At 38.7% G+C, this 14,097-nt stretch overlaps 1 protein-coding gene across 18 annotated transcripts in view; it reads left to right on the top strand.

Moving 5' to 3' along the window:
- The window catches only part of PICALM (phosphatidylinositol binding clathrin assembly protein), a 100,916-nt gene extending 92,794 nt beyond the window's left edge, over nucleotides 1–8,122 (top strand). For 14 of the 18 annotated variants that reach the window (XM_032393598.1, XM_032393588.1, XM_032393587.1 and 11 more), the window contains 2 exons: nucleotides 4,849–4,951; nucleotides 6,214–6,298. In XM_032393598.1, the coding sequence (XP_032249489.1) occupies nucleotides 4,849–4,941 (93 nt within the window). In that variant the 3' untranslated portion in view covers nucleotides 4,942–4,951; nucleotides 6,214–6,298. Of the gene's footprint in view, nucleotides 1–4,848; nucleotides 4,952–6,213 lie in introns of all 18 variants that reach the window. The other 4 variants (XM_032393594.1, XM_032393590.1, XM_032393604.1 and 1 more) reach the window with 2 other exon arrangements.
- Nucleotides 8,123–14,097: the final 5,975 nt, after the last annotated feature.

Raw genomic sequence — 14,097 nt, 5'->3', positions numbered from 1 at the left:
CCTTAATTATAACTCTTATCTGACAATGTCAGATAAATACATGGACACAGGCCACAGTGGTGACAGGGTGGCCCTGCTGAGCATGGTCTGCTTTAGGGCGTGAATCATCCATATGCACAGTAGACTGTGGACACTGTTCACAGGAACCAAGCCACATCATTCTTCAGGAATGTATCAGCAGCACTTTAATTGGTTCAACCTTTGTGGAATGTAGTGTTACCGAGAAATACAAAACTTTAGTTTATAATAATTAAAATATTTATTTGGACCAAATAAATAAGTTCATCTGTTTTGTGGGGAGGGGTAAACCTTTTTTGAAATGTCTAAGTCTAAAATTCTCTCCTTAGACATTTTTAGTGGAAATTCAATATATAAATCAGGTAAAAGCGGGTAGCCTAAATAAAGTTCATATGGAACACAGTTTGGAAATTTTTTTTTTTAACCAAGCTGGAGTGCCATATTTCCAATAAATGGCAAATAAGGGGTGTATTATAGGCACATTTAATTAGTACTTTGTCTTATAGTAAGAAGTTGATATAGTAGGAATCAGCAGTTTAAGTGGGACTTTAAAAGGACATCTCTCTTTTTTATTAAGATTTTATTTATTTATTTGACAGAGACACAGCGAGAGAGGGAACACAAGCAGGGGGAGTGGGAGAGGGAGAAGCAGGCTTCCCACAGAGCAGGGAGCCCGATGCGGATGTGGGACTTGATCCCAGGACCCTGGGATCATGACCTGAGCCGAAGGCAGATGCTTAACAACTGAGCTACCCTGGCGTCCCTAAAAGGACTTCTCTTATCCTTGGAAGCACTTCTTATATACAGAAGATGTTTATTTTTAGCTATGTCAGTTAATATTTTCTCCCATCAGTTTACGAAATCTTGTGATCTATTTCCCTCTCCCCAGTTTGGTTTTCTTTAACTGTCAGTTTAGGTTGCCATAATTCTAATGAGATGACTTTAGATGTCATTTTAGAATAACTTACAGCTTCTGTGTTAACAGTTTTTAAATTATTATAGACTCTAGCGGTAGTCTGATGCCCCTAAGATGAGTAATGCTTTGAGGGTGACAGGAGTAATGTTGGCATAACTTTGTGATGTTACTGATGGACAGAGGCCCAACATGGGGTTACGTTAAACACAAACCCAAGAAGCAGCTGTTAGAGGCAGTAGACTTAAACCTACATACAGGGCAGGCCCTCTATATACAGTAGAGAAATCCTCTCTTTTAGCCACACTTCCCAGAGACAGCTGAGGAATAGCATCATCTTTTAAAGATTTTGTTTATTAGAGAGCAAGAGAGAGGAAGAGAGAGTGCACTAGAGGGGGGAGGGTCCGAGGAATAAGCAGATGCCCTGCTAAGGAGGGAGCCCAATGTGGGGCTTGATCCTGGGGCTCAGGGATCATGACCTGAACCAAAGGCAGACAGACGCCCAACCCACTGAGCTACCCAGGCGCCCCAGAGCATTGTCTTTAATAATGCTACACTGTATATTTATATCTCTATGCAACTGGATCCAATTGTGCCACTAGTGTCCTGGCCATGTTCTAAACATTATCCAAAAACAACTTCCTGTTCTGATGTTCTCTAACTCTGTGTTCAGTTTATAACAAATATTTCTGTCTCTTAAATGTTTTGCTTGCACAGCATTATCAGGAAAATATTTTTTAAGCATGTACCCTTGTACATATAGCTAATGTATATATTATAAATTATATATTCCTACAACAATATATTAGGTACGCTTAAAAACAAAAATAGAAGTGTTAAACAGGTAAAAATTAAGAGAGAAGTTCTAGTATTTTCTTCTAATGTCCTACTTTGGAGATCATTTTTATTTTTATACAGAGCTTGTTTATATGCTGCTCCTCTTTCACTGTTTCTCAATATTTTATTTTCCTATAAAATGAGAAAGGAAGACTAAGTATGTCTGTATTAGACTTAACAGTAAGAGTGACTGCTCTTTAAAAGCATATTGAGTTGTGGTATAGGTCAGTTTAATTTGAATAATAGCTGTGCTAATTTTTTAGCTCTGTGGGAATTGGTGTGGAGGATATTTGAAATAAATGAATAAAAGGCCATGTTTTATTTAGTTTTTAAAGATTTCATTTATATATTTATGGGCAGGGAAGAGCTCAAGTGGGGGGAGGGAGAGCAAGAGAATCCTCAGCAGATTCTGCCCTGAGCATGGGTCTCAATCCCATGACCCTGAGATCATGACCTGGGCCGAAATCAAGAGTCTGACACTCAACCAACTGAGCCACGCAGGTGCCCCTGGATTTTTTTTTTTTTTAAATAGGCTCCTTGCCCAGCATGGAGCCTTACATGGGGCTTGAACTCACCACCCTGAGACCAAGACCTGAGTGGAGATCAAGAGTTGGACACTTAACTGACTGCGTTCCCTCCCCACCCCATGTTTTGGGTTTTTTGTGATGGCATATTTGTAGTAGGATTTTTTTTTTTTTTAAGAGAGCACACACGCCTAGTACTAGCAGCCCTACATAGTCTCTAATTTACTCATAGAATGATAAGTAAAGGAAGGTCAGCTCTTTTACTTACAGGTGACTTTTCAGACTTTTCCAGTCCCGCTGCTTCTCACCCACCAGGATTCTGTTGGCCCCTTCATGCTCTTCTGTTCTTCCTGCTTTCCTTGAGCAGTAATTGGGCTATTGCAGCATATTTCCTTTTCTTTTTCCTTATTTACTCTCAGAGCTGGCTACTTTCTCACCAGTGCATGGTGTGCCCGTGCTTTGATGCAGGTGCCAGGAAGAGGTGGGCACAGGTGGTCAAGGGCTGCTTCATGGCCCTGCCTTTAGCACTCCGCGGTCAGCCAAACCAGTCTGGGCCATTGTTTCATGTGCTTGAGATGAGTTTGATGATATGGAGCTTATTACAGGGGTATTAGGTCTTTTTTTTTCATGTTTTAATTTGGCTACATATTTATAAATGAAAGTTATAGGTGTGTGGATTTTTCCAATTTAAGTGAGAATAGAAGCGTTAGTTAGAAACTGGCACTTTTTTCTCCCCAGGGAAATTGATCCTCTAACATTTGTAAGCCTGTAGGACTTCTCTCTAGCAGTATGCGCTCACACATTGAGAAGAATAGAAAAGTGTTCCCTTTTAGCATATTCTTCGTGCATTTTCCTCTGGGACTGTCGGGTCTTTAGATTGCCATCCTCATGAAAACATGACTAAGACATTTTACTGTGGGGCTCTCGTAAGAGACTTGAGATTTTGGATGCACTCTATCCACAATAAGGGATTTTTGGTGTTTTTGTTTGAACTTCAAGTGAAAGAGAAAATCTGTTTTGTAGAGAAACCCAGTTAGTCTTAAGACTCTGTCCAGCTCAGTGACTGGTGATTACTTTACTTAAAATCATTCTGCTTCTGAATGGTCATCCATGGTTGGTCTGAAGTGGGGAGGAGGAGACATCCTTCCAATTGTGTTGCACCTTACTTTGTCTCTACTGGCTGTTACTTGAATCCCCAAATCCAGACTGCTGCTCCGTCCTCCCATTTGTAGCTGCCTGTGTAAGTTCATCATCCTTTCCATTGTCTCTTCCCATTGCCTTTGAACATTTATTTTTGAGAACAAGGTACGGATTAGGACAATAGCTCAACCACTAAAATAACTGAAGATGATTTACAAACCTTTAAATTGCTTTTGGCATCACAACAACAAATTGCATATACTTGTGATGTAATATTTGCTGAAAGTCATTGGCTATTCATTCTCTGTAGTGCTTTTCTTAAACAAATCAAAAGGTAGAAATGAGATCACTTTGAACCAGCAAAAGCAGATGGTGAGGATTGAAATCCGTTACAGGATTCGAATGTTGGAAATATGAATTGAAAATATTCCCACTTAGTCAACTTCGATTTAATACTCACTTGAACATCCCTAAAAGGACAGCTCATTTCATAACGCTTGCATGCCTCTGCAGTCTTATGCAGGGGGGAGGAAAAAAAAAATTAAAAGTTCCAAACTAAAAGGATTTGTGTTTGGTTTGAAATATTCAAATTAGGTTTGGTGAAGGAGCTACACATATGAAAATGAACATTGTTATTCTTCAGGAGCTGGCTGGCTTTGAGGGAATACTAATGATACGTTATTGAGTTTAACAAACTATTTGCCTCACCGTATATTCAAATTAAACGATAGCTAATTCCAAGAATCAAGCAAATGTAATCAAGTAGAAAACAGAATCAGTGATCTGAAGTATTCCCTATTTTCGGGGCATATGTGGGCAGTTAGACTAGGTGACCTCTAAAGTCACTTTTACCTCCCAGAGTATATGCATCAGCTATAGCACATCCAGAGAAAGAGCAGGAGACAACTCCATGTGAAAACAGTATGAGCACTGAGGACAAGACTTTCCACCTCTTAGGAAGGAAGGAAAGAATATTATAGATGGATGTATTGGGTCTGGCCTGAGGTCAGAGTTTGCATAGCTTTTGACAAATAGCCTGGACACAGGAAGCCATCTTTCCTCAAAAAGAAAAAATCACAATTATGTACTTTCTTCCCCTCTTACCCCACCCACAATAGAAGTCTTAACTGTGGGTCAGCTTTTATCAACCTTTTTGAGTAAAAAGACTTTATTCCTTTGGAATTTCAGAAACAAGAATTTGTTTTCTGAAAAACACATGCCATTGGATACCTTTAACTTGACATGTGATTGAAACTTTTGTTTTATAATAATTCCATTTTCTACAAAGGCTGCCTTTATATATATTAAAGATGACAAAACAAAAACCACTTCTTCTTTCATTACATTTTCTGCTTTCATGTTCTGTCATTCAGAGATCTTTTTTTCTTTCCCTCTCTCTGTCTTCTTTTCCCCCAGCTGTCGGCAGCATCCAGCCCCTCCAGTCACAGTCCTCACAGAGCTTCAGGAAAGGACCCTTTTGCAGAGCTCTCTTTGGAGGATTTCTTATAAATCACTTTAGGTATTGCTGATTGTTGGGTGAGATGGGGACTTAAATACTTTAAAAGTTTATCAAATATTAAACACATTTCACTCTTCTCCTTTGTTTCTTTAAAGAACTCTAGGTTCTTGCTCTTCCTCCTCCTCCTCTATTCTTTAGGTGAAGAATAAAAATAGATCAAAATAGGACCTAAGGACAAACAACTTTTGGAAAATACCTTTAACATAATTAGAAGGTGTGAAATCAAAGAACCATCTCTCATGTTTACATACAAGCATCCACTGCTCACAGCAGATGGATGGGATCAAATATACCACCCTTAAAAACTGGGTGTTTTCGTCAGTCTTAAAAGTTGTATGGAGAACAATGCAATTCTACATGTTGGATTAGAGCTTGACTAGGAGCATCTCTAGTTTGAATATAATGTCCCTGAACATGATTTATGAAGAATTCATTTTAACACTTTCTTTAAAGTGTTATATTTATGTGTGCCTTTTCATTTAAAAATAGTAGCATTTTCCCCAAAACAGACTTTTTTTTTTTAAAGTTAAGGGCAAGCGAATACTTTATGCCCTTTTTGATAGAATTCTGTGTTTGATCCACACTGCCTCTTTTTGCTGGAAGGTGGTGAAATTTGTTCTTCTTGGTGCTCTAGCCCCCAGTGTAGATAGAGCTTCTAGATCTTTGAAAGTTGAAAAATCTTCTGATTTGACAAGTTTATTAGCACATCTACTTCAGTAATGTCTTTGGATGAACAGTTTAAGGGATATCCTGAGTGAAATATTTGAGCAAACAGTGAGGCCCTATTGAAAACTATTCCTTTGTAGATCTTTCGGATTTTTATCTATATTAGTAAAGAAATGATTTAGTAAGCATAATATTACTCTTCCCTTAATTATCTAATTTTATGATATCATTTGGAAATAATAAGTCAGATTGTGCTTCTCTGAATGAGATTTTCACATGGAATATTTGTGTTCATGGACAGATGTTCTGAACTTGTGATTGAAAAATTGTTCATTTATTTTCTTTCTTCCCCTGTCTCTTGGTTTTTAGTAATTAGAAAGATACATTTGGAAGTCCCTCTAATTAGGCTTCAGATATTGAGTTCTGGCACATGATGAGCTGATACTGACTTGGTTTTATAATCAGGGTTGTGATAAATATTCAGTAAACATTTCTGGGCCAATTGAATGGTAAAAGCCACGGAGCATTTTTATTTGTGAGAAGACATCTTAAAATGCAGTGAATGAACTTACACTCTTTTTTTTTTTTTTTTTCAGATACAGTTTATGTAACTAAATGGAAGAGAATGGAATTATTTCAAAAAGACAAGTGCTCAAGCAGCAAATACTTTTACTTCCAGCAAAATCCAAACTGCTGTCTCTTAAAACTCTCTTCTTCCATTAGAATGCTACAGTAACCCAGTGAAGGCCCATGAAGGAAATTGGGACTAGTCTATAGGAGAACGTATCAATACAGTTTATAAAGCCAAGAATTGCCATGATTTCAGACTAAGATCTGTCTTTTTGGTGACTAACCCTTCAGTTCTTTCAACTCTTATTAATACCCATAATCAGTAACCTACCAAGAAAAGCCCTTATTTGGAAAGTGTGAAATTTGTATTTGGAAAAGCTGCCTGGAGAGAAGAGCTGTGTCCTTTACTGTAATGCAATAGGACTCTTTTGGGGGGATCAAAATCATAATTCTTAATTATGCAGTATCTTTCTTTTCTCCGGTCCTCACAGATACAGAAATAGTAACTAAAATTAACTTTTCTTTTAAAAAAAATTATATATTCAGTTTGCAGTAGACATTCCTTAAGTATTTGTATTTATTTATGATTATCAATTTACGTAACATTAATATTGTATCAGACCTCCTTATGAAAATGAGTATGGATGTACACAGTATGTTTGATTTTTATCCATAAAAGTGAATCTGATTCAGAATGCTTTTCAGCTGACATACAGAGCACTAAATATTTTAAGACAAGTCCATAGGTCTGAATCGCTTAAGAATTCTCAGTCTCTATGGGATTTAGGGAAGCATTATAAATGCATTAATCCTTATAGTCAATTCTGTGCCTAGGATTTTGCAAGGGAACAGTTCACTGACTAGGAAAAGCACTACATTTTAAATTCAGCATTAGTGCATTGGGAAGGAACTTTACTGCTTGTGCTTGGCATGTCATTATTTTCCATTTGACATTAGGGCCTTTCCAAAATGAATGTGAGGAATTGCTTTCACTTCAAGACTTTCCTTCTTTTCAGTAAAACTCTAGGAGGTGTTATGGGGGGAGGGAAGGGGACAAAATCCTTGAAACCTTTTATTTGGCTCATGCCTTGTTATGATCATGTACCTTTTAAATAAGGGGAAATAGTATCTTTAAAGTTAATGTCTAGCCAACAGTTTAGTTAACGAAGAATTAAACTGCACTGTTGATCGGTGCTTTGTGTAAATACATCTTAACGTTTTGGTTGAGAGGGGCCTTAAGAAGGACAGTTCGTTGTAGGAAAGCAATTCTGTACATGAGTTTAAGCATACTTGTTGCATTGTCTCTGCAGATTCTATTTTTGTTTACAATATTAAAATGTATGTTAGCAAAAATGGGTGGATTTTCAAATAAAATGCAGCTTCCACAAAACTTTTTGTTATGGTGTTCTGGTCTGAGGTGCCTTTTTTTTTTTTCTTTATCATCAGTATCATTATTTTTTGCTAGTAAAAATATACACACGTGATTATATTTGCTGATTTAATAAAATGTAAATTTTATGTTTTAACTTAATTTCCTAAAAGATTTATCTTTGTACCTTTTGTTACCTTCTAGATTCTTATTGATAAACTACTTATTAAAATTGTTGATTTTTGTCTTTGATCAGATGTCTTCGGTCAGGTAAGTATAAAGGGAGAAAATGCTTGGTCTGGCACATTGATGCATGTGATTATTCTGCCAAAGACACCTCTGACTATATCATGTTTCATATTAAATAGTAAGTAGGATTCAGAGTACATGATGGAGGGATTAAAGACTTTGCATTGATAAGTGTCTGCATTATATTTGCCATGGTTGGAAAAAAATATCTTTAGCCAATATACTTTGTTAATTTTACTAGTTTCTGAGTTTCACTATTATTAAACCATTTTCATATAAACTGGGAAACTGTACTTTCGTAGTTAACTTCCTTAACATTATCACAGATTTTGATTGGTCTCTTGTGTTTGAGTGGATCTTCTGTTTCAGGTCTATGGCTTGTTCCTTTTATAATTACTTTATTATTATTATTATTATTTTTTTTTTAAACAGTTCTTTTTTTTTTTTTTTTTTTTTAAAGATTTTATTTATTTATTTGAGAGAGTGAGAATGAGAGAGAGAGAGAGCATATGAGAGGGAGGAGGGTCAGAGGGAGAAGCAGACTCCCTGCTGAGCAGGAAGCCCCATGCGGGACTCGATCCCGGGACTCCAGGATCATGACCTGAGCTGAAGGCAGTCGCTTAACCAACTGAGCCACCCAGGCGCCCCTATTATTATTATTATTATTACTATTTTGTATGTTTGTGAAGGTGCTTTAGATTTTCATCCTATTGTTGAAACAACTTTGGGGCTTGTTGGATAGGTGTTATCCACATTTTACCCATTTTATAGATTGGAATCAGGAACTGGGAAAGGAACTTGCTCAGGTCGATAAGTTAATATATAAAGGAGTCAGGTCTTTGGTTTCATGGTCCATTGTCCTTTTTATGACCTGCTGTTTATTCTGATGTATGAACCAAAAAGGGACTTGCGTCCCTCTGCATTGAGACTGATAACCACACTTCATTCCCGCATGGTCTTCTTCCATGAAGCACATTTCCTGCTTCCTGCTCTGATGCCCAGACATGATGGGCAAGGAAAAATACAAAACACATGATCATATTAGGTTTAATCACAGTATAACAAGTGAGGTAAATTAGCTGTTGTATGTTTAACTGTATTAGGTTCTAAACCTGCACATGCCCACACCATCTTAGTACCCAACTACCAAGTTGGCAGTGGCTACAGAGGGAGGTAAGATTATTAGCTGCAGAGGGCAGCTGTACTCATTGCAAATCATTTTCAAAATTAGTTTTTTGCTGTTTACTTAACATTATCATTCAAAATTTTCTTAAAGATATCCTTTTCTTAACCAGTGACTATGAGAGTCCATATTTAGGAAGAGGCCTTATGTTAGATTAGGAATTTTTTCTCCACAAACAAAACATGACCCCTGGAAAAGAGGCCTTTATGGGGTAAGTTTCTCCTTGAACTAAAACAATTTTAAGTCTCTTCCCTTCTTCATTGTCATCAACAAACATGTTTCCAAATTCTGAGAATTCAGAGTACTGATACAAATGCTTATTTAACACTCAGTGGAGAGAAAAACATCTCTACATTCAGAATGAGTGTGGTGCCATGTGTTCGGCAGTGGCTGGGTCACAGAGTGAATGGAGAGGCGACAGCACTCAGCCAGATGAACTTATTCTTACCTTACAGAAAAGATAGCTTCACAGCTTCCATCAATGGCCACTGCAAATAGCTTAGTTCTTTGTTCAGCCATACTTGCTACCTTCCATGAATCTGACTGGCCTGGAATTCAGGTGTCTGAATAGGCTCTGAATGGAAAGGCTGCAGTATCATCTTCCATTTTGGTGTGTCACCAATCAGAAATGTTTTCTAGGGGCGCCAGGGTGGCTCAGTCGGTTAGGCGGCTTCGGCTCAGATCACGATCCCAGGGTGCTGGGATCGAGTTCCACATCAGGTTCCCTGCTCAGCGGGGAGCCTACTTCTCCCTCTCCCTCGCCGCTCCTCCTGCTTGTGCTCTCTCTCTCTCTTTCTCTGTCAAATAAATAAAATCTTTAAAAGAATGTTTTCTAAGTCTCTAGCTAGTATTTCTAATTTTGGTGTAAGCACTTAGTAAATGTCCCGTTTGTTATTGATGTGTGGCATACAGGTGTAGTATTTATTCAGGATGAAACTACCCACATTGTCAAAAGTGTAAAATTCTTTCTGTGGTATTGGGGGACGGAGCAGGTATGACTGTCTTCAGGCAGAGTAGTAGGTTACACGGATAGTAGACAGCTATGAGAGAAAAGGGAAAGTTTTATAGAAGCTTCATTTTCTAGTAAGTTCTTATTTAAAATAGCTCTTCCTTTATCTGCTACCAAAAATAATTTTAAGGTTGGTTTTGAAATAAAAATTGCTGTGTGAGAATCACCCGGGATGCTAACCCTAACCCAGTCTGACCATTCCAGTCAGGCACCCTCCCTGTCTCCCTTGAGCCTGGGCACTTGGCAGCTGCCCTGTATTCCCAATTAAACAAGCTCCGGGTTATCATGCCCTTGACCCTTGGCTGGGACTGTAGGGAAGAAAGTATCAATAGAGAAATAGACAATCCCCACTCCCCACCATGCACCTGGACTCCAGACTGCACTAATGTGCAGAACTTAATGATTTGATTTCCTTGGCCTCTCAGGAACACTACATGGAAGCATCTGGCACACCACATTGGCGCTGCCAGCTAACTTAGTGGCCATCTTAAAAGGCACAAAATGAAATCTGCACTTCGTTGGTCATTTATGTCCTGAAGTAGGGTAAGAACTGAAAAGCTTTTTGCTTCCATGTGATTACATATTAAAGGAGGCTCAAAGGGCCAGGAAGAGGCAGGTCGAGGCACTGCAATAGGAGGGGAAAGATGCCAGATAAGTCCAGCAAGGATGGCTGTGCCCAGTGCTTGGTGTTCAGAACACCTATTGCTAGGAGCTAATCTTTGATAACTGCTCTGATACGCAGAACTTAATTTATGATGGACAGAATTTATATCACATGTGGGTCCAAAGTGGAAAGATACGACAGTTTATCTTACAGAGGTTAAACTGGTGTCATACTGGCCTAAAAAACAAGAATACAATAGGATAAAGAAATGATAGAAAACATATAAAAGTCTCTGTCCCCTGTTCTTGGCATGGAGCTCCTAAGACCGCACTAGGAACATCTTTTGTTTTAATTGGTCTTTGACCCTGGTTCCTGATATAAAATTACTGAATTTCTTGGAATTTCCTGGGTGACAGGGGTGTCTTTTAATGAAGCAGCTCTTGGTGGGCTCCTGGATAGCTTCAGGATGAGGGCTGGTCGCCAGAAAGACCAAGCTGTCATGAGAAGCTTGCACTTCAACCCAACCACATCCTTCAGAATAGAGGGACTAGAGACTGAGTTAATGATTTAACATGCCTATGTTGATGAAGCCTCCATAAAAATTCCAATACTAAGGGATCTGGAGAGCTTCCAGGTTGGTGAAAAAAATCCACTTGCCAGGAGGGTGGTGCATCCCACCTTCACAGGGACAGAAACTTACTCTCAGACTAGGTATCTACATCTGGCTATTATCTTTATCCTTTATTATGTCCTTTATAATACTGGCAAACATTTGGTGTTTCCCTGAATTCTGTGAGCCATTCAAGTAAATTGCCAAACCCACAGGAACCCTCATTTATAGCTAGTAAGTGAGAGGTACAGGTGACAACCTGGACTTGAAGTCGGGATCTGGGGCATTGGGGAAATGTGGGCCTTCTTGTAGGACTGAGCCCTTCACCTCTGGGGTCTGCACCAACTCTAGTTAGCGTGAGAGTTGAATTCTAGGGTACCCAGCTGGTGTCCTATAATTATTTGGTGTGGGAAATCCACATGTCTGGTGTCAGAAGTATTTTATGAGAGTAAAGGAGAAATACAAGTGTTTTTCTCATGCATTTAGTAAACTTAGTAACTGAGGTGTCCATGTGGTAGAGACCGCATTTCAGAAGAGTAAAGATAAGATGGACTATTTAATAAGCAGTTTTAACTGACACCATATATCTGGGGAAGGGTGACAGAATTCCCTCCAACATATACCAATATAAATTCCAAATGGGTTAAAGAGTGTAAATGTAAAGAATTAGAAAGATGAAGAGAATATAGGTGACTGTCTTATAGCAGAAGGGAAAGGATATGATAAAAACAGTTCATCAAAGAAGAACTGATGATCAATGAAAAAATGAATCTAATAGTAACTAGAAAATTCAAATGGGAACAATAGAGCTTTCCAAGTGTAAGGACATTCTCAGTGCTTTTGTATGTATTTGTTCATTTAATCGAGTCTATGGAGAAGGTACCTTTGTTATATCTATTTTATAGATGAGGAAACTAAAGCCTAGAGTACCTCACTGTGTGATCTTTATCAACTAAGTGAGCTGCAATCCTGAGCCTCTGTGGTCTGGCTATAGGTCTGCTCATAACCACTTAGCTGTATGCTGGTGTAGGAGGATGCCATTTTGCCTATCAAAAAGCATTTATGTAACAGCACAGGCAGGAGTGCATGGGGTTTGATTGCTAATTTAAAGCTGAGGTGAGTATAAGCTATACAGCTTTTTTGGTTGGAATTTAAGAGTTGTCAGAAGTCTTGAGAGTTTCTACCCCTATCCAATAATTACACTTTTACGAAATTTACCCAGGGAAATAACCTGGGGATGGGGTCTTGCCTAGGGAACTTGCCTTGAATTGTTGCATAGCACGTAAGTTTAAAATCAGGAATTGCCCATATTGAAGAATAGCAAGTCAGATTAGTAGGTAGGATGCCATACTTTGAGACCATCTGTGAAACAAAACAACCTTGCTCTCATGGGTCGGTTTACATCAGCGGATAGTAGACAATTAGAGACTCAGTGCAGATTTTTATTGCTATCATTCCAGATTAAAAACCAGTCTACACTACCAGGCTGTGCCAATTCCCAGGCCAACCAAAAGTAGGAAGAGCTGTTTTCCCCCTCAGGAGTGTTTGTCTGCTGGTGATGAGGTGGAGAGAGGGAGTTTTCACTGAAGACAGGAGGAATACTGGTCCAAGGTGCTTAGGAGAACAAAATTCTCTACCAGTCACCCAACAGAGAAGAGGGCTTTACATTCATCAACATGAGTTTTACTGTCCTAGAAGATTTAGGAGGTAAGTGGAACTCTCCAGTTTCCTTGTCCTGTGTTAAGGGAAACTAGAAGACCCACAAGGCATTTTTAGTTTCACATTTATCAAGCAGCTTCTCAGACATAGTTTCGTGATTGCAAGCCTTAACATACATGTTTCACAAAGTTTCTACACTTGGTAATTTTCTCCCCAAATGTAGCATGGGTGATCCATCACATGGGGATTCGTGTGTCTGATTGGCTGCAGCGCTCCCCTTCCACCCTGCACTTTGTTGCAATCCTTCAGTGTACCTGTGTGGCTCAGTGCTCACCATGTGGTCAGGGCCTATAGCAGTTCCAACTTTTCTCACACCTCCATTCTTGAAACTTCTGCTCAGACTTTTCCTCTTTACTGTCTCTTAATAGAATTCTGGAGTTCCCTGCCCCTTTGTCTCTATATTTTTTACCTATTTTGCCCGTTTGAGTACTGTCACTCCTGGTAGGGAAAAACTAGCATCTCTGTTCATTTTTAGGGGCATTGTGAATTGGAAAGCCCTTTCAGAAAATCATAAAAATGCTTTTATACTTTGTAGTTCCATTTCTGGAAATCTGAAGAAATTAAACCAAAGTATGGAAAACAGTTTATGTGGAAGAATACCCATCACAAGTGATTGAGATTACCAAAGAAACAACCATGAAGTAAGGGGAAGTTCAATGATGAGTCCCCAGAGAATATCTCCATTTTTAAGGGCTAGTAAAGGATTAATGGAGACCAGGAAAAGAACAGAGCTGGAGATTAACTATTTTCAAAAGGACAGGAGCTAACATGCTGGTGAGGATGTGGGGAAGGAGGGAACCCTGTGTGCTGTTGGTGGGAATGTAAACTAGTACAGTCACTGTGGAAAACAGAATGGAGTTTCCTCAGGAAATTAAAAATAGAGCTATCCTAGGATCCAGCAATCCCACTTTTGGGTATATATCTGCAGGTAACAAAACCATTATCTTGAAGTAATACCTTACTCTCCTGTTCACTGCAGTATTGTTCACTATAGCCAAGGAATGGAAGCAACCTGAGTGTCCATCAGCAGGTGAATTGATTTAAAATTATAGTATATATACACAGTGGAATATTACTTATTCTTAAAAATGAAGGAAATTCTGTCATTTTTGACAACATGGATGCTAAGTGAAAAAAGCCAGACAAAGAAAAACTAATACTGCATGG

Source organism: Phoca vitulina, unplaced genomic scaffold, assembly GCF_004348235.1.
Source record: "Phoca vitulina isolate PV1807 unplaced genomic scaffold, GSC_HSeal_1.0 scaffold74, whole genome shotgun sequence".
Lineage (NCBI taxonomy): Eukaryota > Metazoa > Chordata > Mammalia > Carnivora > Phocidae > Phoca > Phoca vitulina.
The sequence above is the reverse complement of the archived record's forward strand: the minus strand, read 5'-3'. Positions and strand labels throughout refer to the sequence as shown.